Source organism: Cucurbita pepo, chromosome 10 (assembly GCF_057944985.1).
Source record: "Cucurbita pepo subsp. pepo isolate OVF chromosome 10, ASM5794498v1, whole genome shotgun sequence".
Classification (NCBI taxonomy): domain Eukaryota; kingdom Viridiplantae; phylum Streptophyta; class Magnoliopsida; order Cucurbitales; family Cucurbitaceae; genus Cucurbita; species Cucurbita pepo.
Genome location: NC_141807.1, coordinates 3,553,306 through 3,573,096, shown reverse-complemented (window position 1 = coordinate 3,573,096; position 19,791 = coordinate 3,553,306). Strand labels below are relative to the sequence as shown.

General features: G+C 36.0%; 4 protein-coding genes across 7 annotated transcripts; 2 read left to right on the top strand and 2 right to left on the bottom strand.

The window, feature by feature from the left end:
* Positions 1-438: 438 nt before the first annotated feature.
* LOC111803926 (uncharacterized) lies at positions 439-6,383 on the bottom strand. Its single transcript, XM_023688544.2, has 8 exons — positions 5,877-6,383; positions 2,083-5,476; positions 1,922-1,997; positions 1,687-1,769; positions 1,538-1,603; positions 1,353-1,442; positions 784-960; positions 439-651 (listed from the first exon to the last, which is right to left on the bottom strand). The coding sequence occupies exons 1-8, from the start codon at positions 6,272-6,274 to the stop codon at positions 616-618; spliced, it is 4,320 nt and encodes a 1,439-aa protein (XP_023544312.2). The 5' UTR covers positions 6,275-6,383; the 3' UTR covers positions 439-615.
* Positions 6,384-8,353: 1,970 nt separating this feature from the next.
* On the bottom strand, positions 8,354-11,651 carry PPA2 (pyrophosphorylase 2). 4 transcript variants are annotated; one of them, XM_023687342.2, is made up of 9 exons: positions 11,496-11,651; positions 10,604-10,751; positions 10,409-10,437; positions 10,087-10,152; positions 9,341-9,448; positions 9,186-9,251; positions 8,919-9,039; positions 8,707-8,788; positions 8,354-8,620 (listed from the first exon to the last, which is right to left on the bottom strand). In XM_023687342.2, the coding sequence occupies exons 2-9, from the start codon at positions 10,731-10,733 to the stop codon at positions 8,578-8,580; spliced, it is 645 nt and encodes a 214-aa protein (XP_023543110.1). In that variant the 5' UTR covers positions 10,734-10,751; positions 11,496-11,651; the 3' UTR covers positions 8,354-8,577. The 4 variants fall into 4 exon arrangements, with proteins under 4 accessions (XP_023543110.1, XP_023543109.1, XP_023543108.1 ...); XM_023687341.2 differs by having other exon boundaries at positions 10,604-10,739; positions 11,496-11,649; XM_023687340.2 differs by having other exon boundaries at positions 10,604-10,739; positions 11,475-11,591.
* Positions 11,652-14,580: 2,929 nt separating this feature from the next.
* On the top strand, positions 14,581-17,394 carry LOC111803040 (alpha/beta-Hydrolases superfamily protein). The gene is made up of 4 exons (XM_023687289.2): positions 14,581-15,343; positions 15,445-15,547; positions 16,617-16,786; positions 16,907-17,394. Exons 1-4 carry the CDS (start codon positions 14,661-14,663, stop codon positions 17,157-17,159), a joined length of 1,209 nt encoding a protein of 402 aa, XP_023543057.2. The 5' UTR covers positions 14,581-14,660; the 3' UTR covers positions 17,160-17,394.
* Positions 17,395-18,564: 1,170 nt separating this feature from the next.
* SYP112 (syntaxin of plants 112) lies at positions 18,565-19,782 on the top strand. Its single transcript, XM_023687292.2, has 2 exons — positions 18,565-18,646; positions 18,726-19,782. Exon 2 carries the CDS (start codon positions 18,747-18,749, stop codon positions 19,665-19,667), a length of 921 nt encoding a protein of 306 aa, XP_023543060.2. The 5' UTR covers positions 18,565-18,646; positions 18,726-18,746; the 3' UTR covers positions 19,668-19,782.
* Positions 19,783-19,791: the final 9 nt, after the last annotated feature.

Below are 19,791 nucleotides of genomic sequence, written 5' to 3'. Positions count from 1 at the left end.
TGGAGAATAGGTTGTGATTTATGGGTTTCATAAGGTCAAGATTGGCTCGCCAAATGCTATGCAAGCTCGAGCTACGAGTTCCAATATTTGACTTCCTCCTGCTTTTACCAACAACCATCAAGAAATACAGACTTAACCTAATTATATTAAGCTTTTTGGCATCTTCCTTTTTACACTCGACACAAAATGAACATACTTTAGGAAGGTGGGCTCAACTACCACTTTGTTTGACTTTTCTTTCTGTTATTTTATGATCAATAAGACACAGCCGGGGGTTTCCTTGCACGTGCTTCACTTCCACATGTTAAATGTGTACTTGAGCAAGATACTGGACATTTTCACTTAGAAAGTGAACCAATGATTGGCCAGTTTCACTTTCTTCCTTGAAGCTTCCTTCAGTTCAACATTTTCCAAAACACAGCAAAGAACTTCCCAATATTATACAAACAAGATGGCTCTATATTTCATTCACTTTTAATTGATTCTTTTTCGACTTTAGGAGTGGAATTCAAAAACTATACACGTTTGATGAGCATGAGGCCTGCACTTACCAGCATTACTAGAGTTACACAGCTTGTAGCCAAAAAGTGTATAAATTTGGACTATGATCTCAGGCTACCGCTCTTCGGAGTTGAATTTGTTCCAAGCTTCCTGAGAATCATAAAGTGATACCACTCAAATTCTTTTCTTCTTTTTTAGATAAGAACCGCGTAATTCTTTTCTTCAAATGAATATGAATTCAAGAATTCTAAAACAACGTGGATATACTCGTTAATAACACACCTTTAGTAGATCAAAGACCTTCTCACATATATACTTTTGCTGAATGCTTGCACCTCTTTGTTGTAATTTGTCCGGATGAACACACAGAGTGGCTTTCCTGTAAGCTTTCTTTACAGCAGCGGCAGTTATAACTTCCGTTAAGGGAATTGGCTGCCAACCACTATCAGGTCCAAGGATCTGCAAGCAACTTATTAATTAGACTATAAACTGTTGGGAGCGCTTATAACCAAAAAACCACGGAATCAAGCACGATTAACGGTTAATAACTTCATCCTATTCATTGTAAATTAGGGCTCGATCTGAAGCTTTTAACTATGTGCACCAAACATAAATCCAATCAATTCTGGAATTTTTTTTTGTGGAACTATTTTGCAGCATACTTCAAAAGCTAGAGGATGCCAACTAAGGTTTGCAAAGATTCAATAGAAAGTTGTAAAAATGGAGAAGGAGAAGGTAACAGACACCACATTACACCATGAAAATCCAACACAAGATTCAATAATACCACGGCAGAGTTCATGCAATGCAGAACACAACCTTTTATGGATAAAAGTCAAACATAAACGTACATATTGCAATGTAGAAAGCAAGGCACGCAATTTTCCTTCCTTCCCACTTGACCATCTCCTAACATCAGCATCCAATGTGTCAGCCAATTTCTGCAAATAGCATAGATTCCTTGATATGTCACAATTTTTCTTATAAAAATGAGAACTTCCAAAAATGTAACCTCGCATGTTGTAAAGAGTATTACATTTCTCTCAGCTTGCTCTCTTTGTGCAAGAAGATCACGCATATTTTTTTCTGCCAGAGCTTTGGCCTGAAAGATACAGTAAGGTGTTAGTCATTTCATAATGTATACACAAGTCCGTCACAAATCATAATGATGGATCAGAATCATACTGCACGTTCTGCTGTTCTTTGATGCCTCTCTAATCTGGCTTTACACCTTTGTGGCGATTCACCATCAACACCCTCCTTCCTCTCTGCATTACAAAATTTCGTGCAGAGAACAGATAGCTCAGGAACCAGAAGTATGATCAAATGCAAAAAAAAAAAAAAAAAAAAAAAAAAAAAGGGTAGGGGGAAAAGGAATTGTAGATCTTATGGAACTATATATATATTGCAGATCTCATACCATCGTAAGCCGAGTAATAGGCATATCTTGAAGCAATGGAAGAGCCAAAACTCTGAGATTGAAGGCTGGGCTGACCCTGACATCCACCATCCATTTAAATTTCACATCACGATATGCTCTAAATATCAAGTATTAACAAGATACCAGCATTGTATACTTACGGAGGATGAAGACTTCTGTCTCATTTCAATATTTATGTTAGAAGCAGAGAATTTGTCAGAAACAGATCTTTCCATTCTCTCTCTCACCCCAAAGAAAGTCTTGTCAGACATGACTTTCTCTGCAGCTCGTTCCCTGGCCTCTGCAGTTGCTCTTTCTACGGCTGCACGCTCTGCCTTTACCTTTGCCTCCACAGTTGCCTTTCCAGCCAATGAATTTTCTCTTGCCTCTGCACATGCCTTCTCCAATCTTTCGCGTGCCTCTGTCAATGCTCTTTGTCGGGCTTCAGCAGTCATCCTCTCCAGAGCAGCCCTTTCTGCCTTTTCACGAGTTTCGGCACCTACTCTATCACGTGGTTCGAGAGCAATTCTGTCAATAGGCATTCTATCCTTTTCTCTCTCTTTCTCCCTTTCCCTCTCTTCTTCCAATTTTTGAAGACTATCATTCTCAAATTCTGCTTCACTCCTCGCTCTCTCGCTTTCTTTTCCTTTAGATGTATGGCTCTGGTTTATGATCTTTTCCTTTCTTTCGGTGGCCGGATTTACATTGATCTCACGCATGAATTCCCCGCTCTTTTGTGTCCTTTCTGAAATATTTGGCCTACTTGACTCCAATCCACTTCCTTTCTCAGCCCTTACATTGAACCCCTGAACTGACACTTTCTGTCCCTTATCTTCAACCTGATCAGAGGACTTCACTTTATCTTCCAGACAACAGAACAAGTTACTTTCTGGATGTTCAGGATCAGAACCCATTCGGTTAACAAACTTCTTTCTCCCTAAAAACTCTTCCATGCAAACATCAGCTTGGCCTGCTTTCTCATCATTTTTATCCAGAGGAAGAGATGTTTTCATATCTTCCATCTTAACAACGCACTCTTCAGTTTCATTCTTTCCCTCATCCATGCTTGTTGACTTTTCAGATGAAAGTTCATCTTCCGAATTAGTTGGTTCTGCTTCTGTATGTCCAAGTTTGGGTTGAAAGCTTGTTTCTTCGACTGTTCTTTTGGTCCATTCATTGAAAGAAAGCTGAATATTTGCATCTTCCATTTCAACTGGAACTTTATAATGTTCTACCTCTGCCTGGCAAGCACTCGACACACAAGCATTTTTGTTAAGTTCCAGATTTTCAGCTCCACCACTTCCGGACGAAGTTTCATTAACTGTGACTGCAGTCGTCTCTTCACCTTCATCTACGTGAGAGAATTTTTCATGCATTCCCGTTGAACATGCTAGTCCCGCGGGTAAGTGGTTTTTGTCATCGTTCATTTTTATTGCAGCAGCAGATATCCCCAAATCATTCATTTCCACATATACTTGAGATCGTATTGTTGTGTTTCCTTTGTGTCTGTCCTCCAATCTCTCTAATTGATCATGCTCCAAGCTTATACCCTTCAGATGTTCACTATCTTGAAATTCTTTAACCAACATCTGAGTCACTTCACACTTACCCGCATCTTTTGGCATGCCTTCGATGTTCAAAATCTGAAATGAATCATCAACTCCTTTTTGATATACTTCTCTGTACGGAAAATCTTGTGGCCATTTGTCGTCATCTTCTCTCTCATGAGCTAATTCAGGTCTCTCACTTACTCCAACCTTGGCAGTCTCTTTTCCCTTTTTCCCATGATCATCCATCTCATGAACTCCTTCCAGTTGTCTTCCACGAATCATCTGTTCCTTAAAGTTGTCATCCTCAAGAACCAGATCCAGTCTTTTCTTATTTTCTTGTTGCTCGAGGAACATTCTCATTTTTTGCTCAAGCTTTTCCCTTTCAGAAGCCTCAATGAACATCTCTCTTTTCTCATTCTCAATGCGAGGTTCCTTGAGAATATTTCCATTTTCCTTTCTTTTAACAACCTTTTTCTTTTCTTGTTCAATATCCCTTGGTGAAATAGGTTGCTCAACTTTTAGCCCGCTGTCCAGTTGTCTAAACTCAATAGGTTTTTCATGTTTCTCTAGTTCACTAGCATCAGATATTTGCCTTTTTACTTCCACAAACTCTTGAGCAACTCCAAATTTCCTATCATTTGCGTCAAGATCACAAACATCTTGATGAATTTTTAATTTCACCAGATCTTTTTGCCTAGTCTCGTTTTTATTTGGTTTTAGTTTTATCTTATCTTCCTCCTTTCCATGAACCATATTCTCCAAATTCTTCACCTCCTCATTCAGAACATGAAATGTATGGAATGGTTTCCCTCTCTTGTCTTGATCTTTATCGTTTTCCCATGCTTTATTGATGGTCTCTACTCTAATTTGTCCAGCCAGAATGTTGGGAACCGCATCATTGTTCATCGACTCAAATTCCTTTCTGGATATATCTGCTCTGGCCAATTCAAAAAACCCTGTGGCATCTTTCCATTCACTGCAGCAATCATAGTTGTCAGACACAAGAAATCTACTCCCACTTCTAATTGGTACGGTCTTTTCAGCAGCTGTTAAAAGTTCCTCTCCTCCATAGTGTGTTGAACAAACTTCAGTTGCCCTCACATCCTTTTGCCTCTCCTCTCTAGCAGGAAAATTCATTCCATTGTCATGAATTTCCCCAATAATCTGTACACTTTCATCGGCCAAACTCTTGAATCTATTTGGAATCTTTGTCAAATTTCCTTCCTTTTCTCTCATATCACTTTTTGCATCCGGTCTCATCCGTCCATGGACCCCTTCCTTTTTCCTCTCCCACAAATCTTTTGCATTCTGTAACTGTGCTAGAGCTTTTTCCATTGCTCCTTTCATAGCTGCAGCAGAGACGGCTGCAGATGAGCTAGCATCTACCTCCACATCAAATAAAGGAAGAGTACGATCATCCGGAATTATTTCAGAAGCAGCTTCCCCACAACTCAAAGTCATTTTCGTGGACTCCCCCTTCTTGGTAGCAAACTTGGGAGGTGGTCGAGAAGGTGGTGGCACTTGAGAGGGCTCAGTTCTAAGGCTTATTTCAGATACGCTTATGAAATCCTCATGAGAACGACAAACACCTCTACCATATCCATTTTGAGAAACAAGGTTATCCTCTAATAATGGTCCAGAGCCATTACCGCCCACTGGGGGTGGCCTAGTGTTCCTTGGATGTTTTCCCTTCACATTTCCTGTATCAAAATCTATATTGAGATAGTTATCATCATTGGTCTGCAGTGATGGATCACCATCTGTTCCCTTCGGTGAGGGATTTGCTTCATCAACCAGATATGAGTGTCCAGGAAGCATCTCCAATTGGGTTACGTGTATCTTCCCATTTGATATATGTCCAATGTTTTCGCTGTTAACCTTGCTGTACGATATGCAAAACTCAGTGCTTCCATCACATGACTGATTAGAGTCTCCATTTGACATACAACGAGAATTTCCGGAATTGTCCGAACAATCTGACAAAGATTCAGTTCCTGCTGGAGTCCTGTGAATGACAAAAGCAAGACAGCCGCATTCTACCATCAAGTTCTAGCATGATTAGGTCAATCATCAAGATACAAGACTTCTCTCATACTATTCAGACAAGTAAAACCCAACCACTACCTACTTCATACTCGTCACCATTATGACTATAGGTCAGGAGTCCATATACAGTCACCTCAACTGCCCGCATTTAGAACCAAAAAAGGGAACGTTTCAAAATGTTAATCATAAGGAATGCCAAAAAAACGTGAGAGTATTTTATCAAAACCGAACTATACAAGAAAACGAAACACAATGCAATTTGAGTACGGTCAATTTCAAGTTTCAACACATCAGCCAAGAAATCAGCGAACAAAAGCAAGAGCCAACAAGTATCCGGCAGAAAATAAACGTAGTTATACCAAGCTTCGTCCGAAAAAGCATCGTCAACGCGTCTGGACGGACCAACCAGTTCCTCATAAGAAATCGCAAAATCCAGACCATCGAATCCTCCAAAAACCTCCGCATAGTCAAATGCAGAGCTCCGAGCGTCGAAAAAGACCTCGGATTCATCGACAGCTGGAAGATCGAGAATCGGAATCGAGGAAGCACGGAGGGCGTGGAAGCTCCCGAAAATCTCACCGTAGTCTTCGAAGCGAGGAGACAAAGCAGAGACTCCAAACTTGGGAGGACCGCCATAAACGTCATCGTAGACAGTTTGAGCTGCAAAATGCCCGGCGCCATGACCGCCATTGCAGATTTTCTTAGAAAGCGAGGTAGAACCCCTGTTGGGAAGGCGAGAATGGGAGAGACTGTCCATGAAAATGGTCGCAGTTCTCCAGTATCAAGCGTGCTATATAGCGTTCTTCACTTTTTTCTCACTCCTCGTGGTGCAGCAGTTCCTCTCTCTCACTCTTTCTCTCACTCTTCCGCCGAGAGAACCAGAGAGCCACTCTGCAACTGGGTCAGATGCAAGACAAGACGACTAAGTGATTGAACACGAATAAGGCCACGAAATTCATTCTTTTTCTTTTCTCTCTCTCTCTCTCTCTCTCTCTCTTTCTCAAAAAATAAAATGAATTAAATCATAAAAATAAATAAAAACTACTAGATTCTAAACTTTAAATGCCTAATTTTAATCTTAAGTTTGAAGACTGTTTCCTTCAAAAATATATATATATATAAATAAATAAGGTTAAATTTATTAACCGGTGAAAAAATGAATATACAAGAATTTAAGACCTAAAATTAATAGTTTTGAAACAATTTTAAAAAGTTAAAATGAAAATTTTCAAAATTTGAGCAATATTTCACACCCATATATATAAATATGATTGAATGGGAATCGAAGATGGATTACAAGAAAGGTTAAAAACGTAATTAAGGAGAGAGAGATAAGAGGCATAAAGGACAAATTAAGTTCTGGAGCTTAACTACTCCAACACTGATTGTTTATTATTTGTTTATGTCATGTCCCATTATGTATCCGATTTTGGAGTTTGCTGAATGGAAATGATTTAATACAATATTAAAAGCTTTTTTTCTTTTATTTTAAGGTTCACTCACTTAATTCTGATTAAGATATAAATTTTAGGTGAATTGATCAATATTTTAAAATTTCGTGGTAAAAAAAGAGCTAAATTTGAAAACCCTAAGGTTGTAATCAGACACCCTGACCTTTCACTATCCTAACATAAAGTTGTCATTTTTCTAATATTTATTTTTTAACTGTCTTGAAATGTAGTTTTATATATTGTATTTATGAATGGAAAATAACTCTGATTGAGATGATTTGAGAGATTTGCCAACTCAATATCCGCTTAATTGTTATAATTCATCTCATAATGTATAGTTCTCATATTAATTCTTTTTTTACATTAAAACAATCCTATTATAACGACTTAACTTGAACGATATGATTACGTTCTTTACTTATCGTTTTATCATAGACCGACGCAAGCCTTTCTAAGATGGTTTATCCTCACTCATCATATACACAGTAAAAATTCACATGATGGTCACCCGACATAAAATTTATATAAGTAAAGCACGTTGAATTATTAAGTTTCTATAACTGAGTCACAAAAAAAAAAAAAAAAAAAAATTGCACCTTATTTAATATAGGTGGTGACTTTCAATTATTTTAAGTTTTTTCTAGTCATCAGTTCTCATGACTGCTCTCGTCCGGATGTAGTGTCGATTCATTTATATACAATTTCTTTTACTTGAGTGTCACATTAACGGTTTAATACATAGATTATTTTTTTAATCAAAATTTAATAAAAATTTTAGATAAATGATTTAATTGTTTATATATATGTTTTTGTTCAAACATACGTCAGGTGGAAAATATATATTTCTTTTGGTATTTAATTTGGTTGATGATTTTACACAAATTATAATATATAAAAACACATACATAGGCCATAGGATTTTGAAAATCTTGGTAGCTTTTGTTTTATACAAGCTTCATACAAATATTATAAATCATAAAAATTAAAGATATTATATCCTACATCTACATGGGATGATGGGCCCTTGTGTCGGCCACTTTTTTGACAAATCACATCTACCCTAAAGATCGATGTGTCATAATTCATTTCTTAACACTATGAATTAAAATAAATTTGAAATTTCATTTATTTTTATTTGAAATTTAACGATTTTCCATTAATTTTGGGGCACAAATGGAAAAATTGAACTTAAAATGAGTGAGTGGGAGACCATATTGTGAAATTTCAAAGACAATGGTCAAACTTATGGTGCAGCATTTTACAGGTCGTGTGTGTGTGTGTGTGTGTGTGTGTGTGTGTATCCATAAGCCCGCCACTGATGGATATTATCACTATTGGGCCGCCATCAAGGCCCATTTATACAACATTTCAAACAGAACTTCGAATTGATTCCAAATCAGCATCAGATATAATAAATATTCAGTGTTCTAATATCATGATAAACTATTGTTTTTCAGAAAAAAAATTGAGCTGTTGCAGTTGAAGGGCTGAAGGATGAGGCAGCCAGTATGCAAGTAGTAATCAGCAGCCTCATTAAATAATGCAGCCAATTGGTGTTTAACACCCAGTCTCTTATTGCATTGGAAAAAAAAGAGGAATTGAAAAGAACTTACTGCCTCAAGCTTTCAACAATGTAGGCAGCATACAAGTCCCTGCAAATGGAAATCATGAGTGAATTCATGATATAAGACCTAAAACTTGCAGAAGGGTCAATCATAAAAGAAACATGGGAGCTTACATGGAGTATTTAATGGCATCAATGGCAGCCTCTGCTGGCAGGAAGTCTTCCACATCTACTTTCTTGTTCTCGTTCTTCTTGTCTTTTTAGTTCAAGAGATGTCAAGGGAAAAAATAGCATGTGTGGTGTAAGTATGAAGAAGAAGATTATCAATGAAATGTTTTCATAAACCATATACGGATTCTAATGTTTAAATGCATTTAAAAGGATACAGTCCTCAAAGAATCGGCGAATTTCGGCCAGCCGGTGTGGGGGAATCTCTTTGATGTCTTTATAGTGTCGGAATTCAGGGTCATCGGCACATACTGCTATGATTTTGTCATCCCTTTCTCCCTGATAAATCATGTGTAGGTTAGTTTAGAGGGGGAAAGAAATCATGGGTTGTTTAAAGCAGAAGAAAACTGGTTTCATTATAAAAAAGTATCTGTTTCTTTGAGCTTGGATAATTATGAACAGATTAAAGAAAAAGGGTCATATACTTGATCGATCATAGGCATCAATCCAATAGCACGAGCTCGGAGGAAAGATCCAGGCAGCACAGGCTCCTGTGCCACAGAGAAACAGAAGAACAGTAGTCAACGGAGATATTAAATCTCACAGAGAGACAATTCACTTTAACTTCATTGGATTTTACCTGCATCAGCACCAAAACATCCATAGGATCACTATCTTCACAAAGTGTGCGCGGGATGAAACCATAATTGTGTGGGTAAACAACTGATGAGTAAAGTACACGGTCGACCTATTTCCACAAATTTATCCCCCGGTCAACTTTTCCATAAACAAATCAACAAAGTATACATACAAGAAACATCACATGACTACCGTAAATATTTTGAGTTAGTGTGAAATCCCATATCAGTTGGAGAGGGGAATGAAACATTCCTTATAAGGGTGTGGAAACCTATTCCTAGTAGACGCGTTTTAAAACTGTGAGACTGACGGCGAAACGTAACCGGTCAAAGCAGACAATATCAGTTAGCGGTATGCTTGAGCTGTAACAGTTAAATTGTATGCAAGAATGTCTCTATATTCCACACAGAATAGTTGACAAAACAATCACAAGACCGACAACAAACAACACTGCTTGATAGTCAAGAAGATTTATTATAGAAGTAAACAGCATCAAGGGTGTGGCCTATGGCGTTCTGAACCAGAGAATCGTTGTATATACAAAATCATGAGATTTTGAAAAGCTGTTCATTTGGTTCAAACAGAACACATCTACCCTTATCCCAGACTTTCTAAATGAGAGGTCATCAAACTCGGGAACAGTTTGATGAAGCCAGTTTTATTGCAAAACTTCTAAGAGAGTAGCCATTACTAACTAGATTCAGTCAAAAAGTAAAGAACAGTAAGAGAGTTCGAAGGTGAACACACTTTTATAAGGCCACTGGCCTTGTCCAGCTCATATTTAACCTTGCTGCCTTTGCCTATTTCAACAACCTGCCACACAGATAGTAATACTCAGTTTGGAGTTTGGTAGAAAGCAATATAACATAATTTCATATAATTGGCAACTCGTTTAAATAAATCTCAATTCAATTGTTAATTTCCCATCTAGTTAAGCACTCCCTTATTGATTATCTCGACAATCAGCTCAAAGAACCAATCTCCTTGACACCTTCCAACAATTCTTTTTTTTTCCCAAACGTTTTCAAGAATTAGCGCGGTAATTCTTAAGTACACCCAAGAACCTTACACAATTGAAAACTGACGGTGCACCGGGTCCTGAAATTACAAAATTGTGCATCAGTACTCGAGATATAATGGAGATATACAAAATAGAAAAACCTCGAAAAAAAATCAAGTAACCTCGAACATGTAGGATGTAGAGCTAAAGTCCATATACATTCAGTAGAAGAATCTCATAAAAAAGAAAGAAAATTACACATACCGATCTCCAAATCGTGCCAAGGGTGAGCGGCCATAGATCTCCGAGACATGGAAGAAAGGATTCTTTCATTGAGCCTAACCCTAGAGTATCCTGTATATCCAGAATTTTCTTCTCCAGCATCGTTTTCCATATTCACCTAGCACAATAGCTTTATATATGTGAACACTGGTTTCCAATTTATAAATAGGCATTAAACGTTTGAGCCAAAAGGGAAAGGTCGAAAGAGAACTAATAAGCGCATCCGAAATGATTCATACAGCACAAAAAGTAAGAGAAAAAGGGACAAAGCAAGATTATCGGAACATAAAAAAGATCGGATAGGAACACTACGATCTAAGATTATGAAACTATTTTCAACGAATCGAACACTAACAAATTACGAAGAAATTTAATCCAACGAAAACACATCAGTATCATTCATGCACACGGATCAACAGTTGTGTACAGAAAAAGAAAAGGGCAGACAAATCTGCAAGAAATGGGAACTAGAAGAACTCAAGAAATTGCTTCCGAATCAGTTACCCAGTTTGAGAAGTATAAAAAATAACAGAAAACTACCCTTCTTCTCCGTCCTCCACCTTCCCGAGGGACATGAACTCTGTTTTACTTCCCCATGGGATCAATCATTTAAGTTCAAAACCAAAATACAACAGTAAATCACATGGCGCCGAAAGCACAGTAATCAAATCGAATCAAATAAAGCCCACGGAGAAAAACAGAGAGAACGATTATCGTTTTCTCTAAACATATAATCAGAAATTATGAGTATGGTCGAAGGGGCATTCACTGAATCGCTACAACTGAAAGAACAATCACAAATAGCTCCGAAACAGAATAAAAGTAACAGATTAAAGGTATAAACATAATAAACCTTGAACGATTAATCACTCACTCAGTAGCTGCGTCGAGATTAAGCTTGAATTCGGAAACGCAGAAGCGATTCGAGCTGATTTGTGGCAATATATTATATTCCCAGTAGAGCAGGTGAAAAAGACGATGCCGAGGAAATTTTGGAAGGTGAAGACTCCGAGTCAATCTCGGTCGTTGAATATTACCGGAGTCAATCCTACGGTTGAGGTTCAAGACTCGTGTCAGAGTTCTGTTTTGGTGTTGGAATTTGGAACTTTTTTTTTTTTTTTTTTGGAAGAACAACGAGAGTTCAGCCTTTAATTTCTATTTATTAAAAGTAAATTTCATTAAAACTATATAATATATATAAACTTAATTTTATTTTTTAGAATTGATTTATTATTTCTGCATAAGCAACCAGATTGGACCGCTCATCATTTTTCTTCTTTTATTTTATTTTTATAAAGGTATAAAAGGAAATAAAGAATTTGAAAAGTTTTTATTTTTTAAATTCAAAACTGAAACATTTTCATCTTTTAAAAAAAAACTAAATTCATAAAAATAAGTTTTAACAATATTTTAAAATTTTAAAAATAGTAACATTAAAAAGTTTGGAGACAATTTATAAAATATCGATAAACAATTTATTTTATATATAATGGTAAAAAAAAAAATTTGAGCTCAAAATCACGAAGTTGTAATCGTAAACATAAATAATGGTCGCTATTACAGACCAACTTGAATTTTACTTTCTAAAATGTTGAAATTTGAATGTAAAAGTTTTTATAAAAAAAAAAATGGAAGTTTACTAAACCTTTTTTTTTAATTGAATGGCAAAATTAAAACAAATATGATTAAACATATACTTTAATTTAGGTTTAATATAAGTGGGGGCAAAATGGTATTTTCAACCGTTTGCTTTCCCTCCTTAGTAGTTGCAGATGGCAGTTTTACATAAGCTAATTTTAAACCGAACTTATTCATCCACTCATAATATTTTCTTATTCGGCTGACTTTATTTTTTATATTTATTATTGAACTTTTAAATTACAAACTTAAACTCTAAAATTTCAAATTTATATTTAATAGATTAATTAATATTTTAAATTTTGAATATGTTCGGTACACAATAAAAAAAATTATTGGCTTTGTTAAATATTTTTTAGATAAAGCTAAATTTGTTATTTGAATAAAATTGGTTTTTTTTATAATAAAAAAAAACAAAATTGAAAATATTAATTTGGAAAATGGAAAAGCCAAATGGGTTCGTTTGGGCGTTGTGGTCAGTCAACGTGGCAATGCAACTACGTTAATTTGTCATTTTCTGAGAGATTTTCTCGGGAATTCTTTTCCCCTTTCCAATTTTCCGGGAAAATCTATTTTCTTGAACCCTGAAACATGGAATTGGATCCAACTCAATCAAACACCGAGTAATGTCACATATTTTTCAACTCAATAGAACTGAACTTCAACATCACAAGCAAAGCAAAGCAAACAAAAGAAGTGAACGGATTTCGAAATAATATTAATCTAACAAAAGAATCTAAGAGAATATGAAATTAGGGATTAAGAAACGGAGGATCGCGGAATGCATCTTCATCTCATCTCATCTCAGATCTCAACCAGAACCAAATCCTCTCTTCAAACGATTGCGAGTGAGCTAATTTCGTTGGGGGAAAACGCGAGAGGACTGCGTCGGAGGAGAACCCCGCTCGACGGAACAAAGACACAAGAAGAAAAGCTTTTTAAGAACGCGACGGAGGACTTCGCCGCGTTTTGGGATCCAGCGAGGAGCTTCCGCAACGACGACGGCAGCCATTACGGCAGTGCTTTAGCAGTTATGGACAACAGCGGAGGAGAAGTTTTTGGAGAACGAAGAAAAAAAGGCGAGCGAATAGAAATAAGGAAGATGTAAGATATAAAAGGGCTAAATTACAATTTTGTCCCTCATTGTTATCTTTTTGTGCTCCAACTTACCAAAAAAAATAAATGTCAGATATCTGAAAATATTAGACATTTTCGACTTTAAATTTATTAAATACAAAATTAAAATTCTAAATTGAGAAATAATTTGTTACCACAGAAACTTATTACACATTTTATTACATTTATTAAATATAAAATTAAGATTTCAAATATTAGGTAAATTTAGAGACGTATTATAATTTTTTTAATTAAATTTATAATTTAACATTTTAATAGTTTAGAGAGAGTTCATTAACTAAATTAATAATTTAATATTTAAGACGTTAAACAAGTATTAAAATTTTTAATTTTGTAATTATTAATTTTTTAAAAAATTAACAAATGTAGGCAAATTTAGATTTTGCGTCAATAGGACACTAAACCTTGGATTCCAGATTTGTAAATAAAAAATACGGAATAAATGAATAATTTTTATTGAATATATAAATAAAAATTTTATTAATTTATTGGTTGAAGGTAGGGAGGGCAAAAGTGGAAATATAATAATATTATTATTGTGGAATAGAATTATAGAAATAGACAGTAACGAACCAGCAGACGCGCTGAGGACGCGTTTACTAACGCCTTGGGTCACAAGTCCGAAACTGAACTAACTTCAGCTTTATTTTTATTTATTTTTATTTTTAATATATTAAGTTTATCATTCGATTACCTGCGGATTCGAACATTTTCATACCGTGAAGCCTTTCTTTGTATTACAAAATGAAATTTAAATATTAGTATCATATTTTAAAAAATATTTATTTAACTTTCAAAATTAATATTAATATTTTTTAAAATTTGATGGTTATTCTCCAAATTTAATAAATTGAAGGAGTTTATATAGACTTTTGTCTATATATTGATGATTGCTAATAAAAAAAAAAAAATTGTATTTTTTAACATTTTTAAAAAAATAATAATAAAATTCGAAGATATTTTTAAAACACCTTTAAAAAGAACCATCGGATAGTATTTTTTATTTTTTAATTTAAAATATTGTTGAAATTTTTTAATTAATTTAAACCTCTTAATTTGATTTAAATGGTGATTAAGTGAGGCTTTATGTGCATACCATTTATATTGTTTTTCTATTTATTTTACATTTAATTTTGTTTCTGTTTTTGTGTTTTTTAATTGTATTTTAAAGATTATTTGTATCATTTCTAATTCATTATATTTGGCTGGAAATTTTGTTGAAGCACTCCCCGATCTTCTCACAGTGGTCACCGGAAGCGCCGCCATGGAAGCTCCAGTCAGGGCATTTCGTCCCTGCGTTCTTAATCGCCACCTCTTCACAAAGTCAATTCCTCTATCGCGCCTCGTTTCATTTCCTGAATCTAATCGGACCGCGATTTTCCGGCAATCTTCAACCTATTTCCATTTCCCTCCTCGGAAGTGCCTCGGTCTCAAATTCTCACTCTCACTCAATCTTTCTCATTGCTCTTCCTCGTCCTTTGGATCCACTGCATCTTCTATTGGCTCCAGCGCTTTTAATTTTCTTTCTTCTTTACCCTCATTACAATCTTTGGGGTCTCAATTCGCGCCTGATTACTCCAATTCGTTTCTATCTGACTCGAACGGCAGTGCCTGGACTTGGAATCGAGCTTCAGAAAGTGCAATTGGAAACAACGTGGGGGCTTTGGGGGGCGAAAAGGGAGAGGCGACTGTTGTGTTGTTAGGTTGGCTTGGAGCAAAGACTAAGCATCTGAGGAGGTACGTGGAGTGGTACAATGCGAGGGGTATCAACGCCTTGACGTTTGTGCTTGATCCGAGAGAGTTTCTTTGGTTCGCGTTGAGTCGAAAAGTTGAGCAGCGGATTTCGGATTTGGCGACTGAACTCATTTCTTGGTTATCAGATGGGGAAGAGAATCATAAGGATCGGCGCCTGATTTTTCACACTTTTAGCAACACGGGCTGGTTTGTGTATGTTGAATTATGTTATCGGTATCCCATTGCTGTTTTCTTTTCTTTTCTTTTTTTGTCAACATAGAATTAGCTATGTTCCCTTTTGTTTTCTTCTGCAGATACGGAGCCATTCTTGAAATTTTGCAAGGGCGGAAAGATTTGTTGGAGAAGATTAAAGGGTGCATTGTTGACTCTGGAGGAGGTGATCCGTTGAATCCTCAGGTTTGTGAACTGATTTGTAGAAAGAGTTCTAAATTATTTACTGCGTTCTTTCAACTGATGGAAACACATCTGCATGTCAATGAACTCTTATCCATCTCTGAATTTATCATCACAATGAAGGATTTAGAGGTGAAAATTTAGTAGGAACTGGCTATTGCCCTTTAAATATCATATGATCTGAATCTCAAGCCTCCATTTCTCTCTGTTCCTTCTTTCTTGCGTTCCAAAATTTTTCAGATCAGATTGCCATGATTGTACCTGCAAATTTTCATCTTGATAATGATTATTTACCCAAGATCTCATTAAAATGTACAGCTCCCAGTTTTCTAAGGCTTCTAAATGGTTGCAAAACCACAAATTTTGGTTGAACTTTTGCTTGGTATAAACTATTGAAGCATATACAAACAACTAGTTAGGTTGTTTAAGCATTAATACAACAGTTTATAACTAACAGGCTTTTATCCAATCTGAATTTGATAGCATGCATTCGTGTTATATATTTTGCAACCGAGCAAAAATACATTGTTATGTTTTTTTTTTCCTGCCTTTCTCGTCTGATTTTGCTATAAGATAACAACGGTAACAACTCGAGCCCATCGCTAGTAGATATTGTCTCGTTTAGGCTTTTCCTTCCAAGGCTTCCCTTCAAGATTTTAAAACACGTTTGTTAGGGAGAGGTTTCCACACCCTTATAAAGAATGCTTCGTTCCCCTCTCCCACCGATGTGAGATCTCACAATCCAACCCCTTTGGGGGCCCAACGTCCTCGCTGGCACACCGTCCAGTGTCCCATTTGTAATAGTCCAAGCCTACCGCTAGCAGATATTATCCGTTTTGACCCGTTATGTATTGCCCTCAGTCTCACGATTTTAAAACACGTCTTAAAACTGTGAGGCTGATGGCGATACATAACGGGCCAAATCGAACAATATATGCTAGTGGTGGGCTTAGGCTTGGGCTGTTACAACAACTGGCCTGCATTCTTCTAATCTGTTTTTCTTTTTCCATTTTATTCCCATCCATAGTGGAAGATAGATATATGATTTCATCTCTACTACGAACAATGGCAGATTTGGGCAGCTGGGTTTTCTGCAGCCATTCTCAAGAAAAACAGTTCTTCTACATCTCCAATGGTTAGTGGAAAGGAAATAGACAAGAAACCTCTTGTATTGGAAACCTTTGTTCTGTCATCATTGGAGAATTTTTTCTCGGTTGCTTTGAAGTTTCCCGACGTCGACAAGTAAGCTTTCTTATTATTTCAAGACATGGATGGAAACATTTTCGCTCGAGGATCGAATGGTGTCATGTACTTATCATATGAATGCATATTAATTGTTGAAAAATGAACATTTCCTTGCAGGAGGTTGAAGAAGATTGTTTCACTTCTTACAGAGTACCAGCCTTCGTATCCTGAGCTTTATCTGTACAGTTCAGGAGATAAAGTTGTACCCTTCGAGTCAATCGAGCTTCTTATCGAGAAGAGGAAGAAGACAGGAACGAAGGTTTTGTCGTACAACTTCGGCTCGTCACCGCATGTTGACCACTACAGGACGTACCCTGATATATACTCATCACAGCTTCACAAATTCTTGGTAGAGTCTTTTGCTTCATAGGTTGCACATGGCAGATGGGAGCGTTTGGATGAAATTTAGAAGGAAATGATATCATTTCACTAGAGCAATGATTGGATTAGCTAACGCTTTTAACGCTTACATTTGCAGAGACTGCTAGTAGTTCTCTGCTCATACAGAAATACATAGATTTCAGGACACACTTGTTAGCTGTGACTTGTGAGACAATTCAAATAGGATGAACAGCGTAATGAAAATAAAAGCAGGGTCTTTGTTACTCGAATAGAATATAATTTCTATACTCTCTATGAAGAATAAATTAATGTTTTCCATATAAAGTCTTTATTTTTTTTTTTCTGGACTAAAGTATAGTATTTTTCTCTTTTTAAAACTGATGCTTTCAATTAGCTAAAAAGTGCCATCCCCTTTCCCGTATTTTTTAATTATCTAAAAAACTCTTTTAACTTTTTAAAAAGTTAAAAAATACTTTATACTCTTATAACACTATTATTTAAAAAAAAAATTAAAAAATATTTATGAGATTTTAAAACTGTATTAACATCATTTACCTATATAGAAAAATCTTTTAAAAAAATTCTTACCATATATGAACGAAAACGATTTATTGACATCTTATAAATTATATCCAAACTTTTTAATGTTACTTTTGAAAATTTGTGAGTAGTTTTGAAACATTATACTAAGGGTAAAGGTATTTTTTTTTAAACACTCTAGAAAGTTAAAAAGTTATTTTTGAAATAAAGTGTTAACGTTTCCATCAATAACTAAGGTAAGAGTATTTTTTTAACATTTTTTTTAGTTTAAAGATAATTTTTAAATTTTTTTTAAAAATCTTAAGGGTATTATTTGAAACTCTCACAAGTTTCGAAATATTTTTGAGACAAAGTGTATAGTTGAAAGGTGATTTTATTAATTTAATATTTTTAATTTACTAAAGCGAATATAACTTAACAGTAACTGACACATAATCAAAGGTACAAATCTTCATACTTCAATTATTATATTAAAAAATATATTATAATAAAAAGTTGTCTATTTTATTTTAATTACTAGAATAATATATTTTTGGGAATGGGAATGGTGATCTTTTCTTCTCTTTTCTTTTAAATCTGAGAAAAAGAATAGTAATCGTGGCGTGTCAAAATTAAATTATGATTCATAAATTCAATAATTCATTAATACAAAAATTAATTTACCATAAAGGCCCCAACAATTAATTAACTAAATTAATTTCAAAATAAATTTTACAGTGGCAAGTCATGGGCGTTTTATTTCCCGCCTGCACGACCATCGTAACTGCCCGATCGATCATGGTGGAGTAACTGTCTTCAATGAACCAACGGCTACTTCTCCAATTTAACCAAATTTCAAATTCCAATCCCATTTGTAAACCCACAAACCTCTCGGTAAGGAAAAAAAAAAAAAAAAAGAAGATAAGAATTCTGCTCAAAACTCCCCAATATTCAAATTTCTTGTGAATTTCTGAACCACCACCCCCACACCACAAGGTAGGTTTCTCTTCCCTTTTCTTTTCAATTCTTTTGAATTTCTTTCTGGCTCCGTTTAATCCAGTCTTGAATCTTGCAGAGCAGAACCAAATCGGCCAAGATGAACGATTTGATGACGAAATCGTTCTTAAGTTATGTGGAATTGAAGAAACAGGCGCAGAAGGAAGCCGCATGCGGCGGCGGCGGCGGGGGCTTCGACATTGAATCCGGCGGCCAAGAACTCAATCCGACGGAAGAACAGAACCTGTCTCTGTTTTTCGGACAAGTCGACGAAATCAAGACCCAAATGGAAGAGACAACCAATCTCTTGAACGACATTCAAAAACTAAATCAAGAAGCCAAATCAACCCACAACGCGAAAATCCTCCGCGGATTAAGAGACCGAATCGACTCCGATATGGTCTCAATCCTCCGCAGAGCAAAACTCCTTAAAGAAAAATTGGCCTCTCTCGACCAATCCAACGCCGTCAACCGCCTGGTATCCGTCGCATACGGCGAAGGAACCACCGTGGACCGGACAAGAACTTCAATCACCAACGGACTGAGAGTGAAATTGAGAGAAATGATGATGGAATTCCAGTGTTTGAGAGAAAAAGTTGTGGCGGATCACAAGGAGGATTTGAGAAGAAGATATTTTCGTGCAAATGGGGAACAACCCAGTGAAGAACAGATTGAGAAGATTATGTCTGGGAGTCTGAAATTGGATTCGTTTGGAGAGAATTTGAGCGAGGCCGAGTTGCGAGACCGAGTCAGGCACGAGTCAGTGATGGATATACAGAGGAGTTTGAATAAACTTCATCAAGTGTTTTTGGATATGGCGATTCTGGTTGAGAGTGAAGGGGAGAAGATAGAGAACATTGAGGAGAATGTGGCGAAAGCTGGGAAGTTCATCAATGGCGGAACTCGAAGCCTTTACTATGCGAACCAGATGAAGAGGAAGAACAAGAAGTGGGTGTATTGGATTTGGGCCGTCATTTTTGTTATATTGCTTATCTGCATTGTTTCAATGTTGGTCATTTAAAGTTCTCTGTCTGACTCCTTTTTTAGCATTTCTCAGACATTTTTCAACACAAAATTATATGATCGTCCTGATCATGAAATTCCTACGAAAATATACGCCCGTTTTAGGCACGAAATTCAAATCT

Coding starts and splice junctions, on each gene's coding strand:
- LOC111803926 (XM_023688544.2), bottom strand. CDS start 6,274: ATGGACAGTCTCTCCCATTCTCGCCTTCCCAACAGGGGTTCTACCTCG. Junction 5,477..5,876: donor GCTTTTTCGGACGAAGCTTG/GTATAACTACGT, acceptor TGTCATTCACAG/GACTCCAGCAGGAACTGAAT. Junction 1,443..1,537: donor GAGAGCAAGCTGAGAGAAAT/GTAATACTCTTT, acceptor TGCTATTTGCAG/AAATTGGCTGACACATTGGA.
- PPA2 (XM_023687342.2), bottom strand. CDS start 10,733: ATGGAAAACGATGCTGGAGAAGAAAATTCTGGATATACAGGATACTCT. Junction 9,449..10,086: donor AGGCCAGTGGCCTTATAAAA/GTGTGTTCACCT, acceptor TTGTGGAAATAG/GTCGACCGTGTACTTTACTC. Junction 8,621..8,706: donor GATGCCATTAAATACTCCAT/GTAAGCTCCCAT, acceptor TTCCATTTGCAG/GGACTTGTATGCTGCCTACA.
- LOC111803040 (XM_023687289.2), top strand. CDS start 14,661: ATGGAAGCTCCAGTCAGGGCATTTCGTCCCTGCGTTCTTAATCGCCAC. Junction 15,548..16,616: donor GTGATCCGTTGAATCCTCAG/GTTTGTGAACTG, acceptor GAACAATGGCAG/ATTTGGGCAGCTGGGTTTTC. Junction 16,787..16,906: donor AAGTTTCCCGACGTCGACAA/GTAAGCTTTCTT, acceptor ATTTCCTTGCAG/GAGGTTGAAGAAGATTGTTT.
- SYP112 (XM_023687292.2), top strand. CDS start 18,747: ATGAACGATTTGATGACGAAATCGTTCTTAAGTTATGTGGAATTGAAG.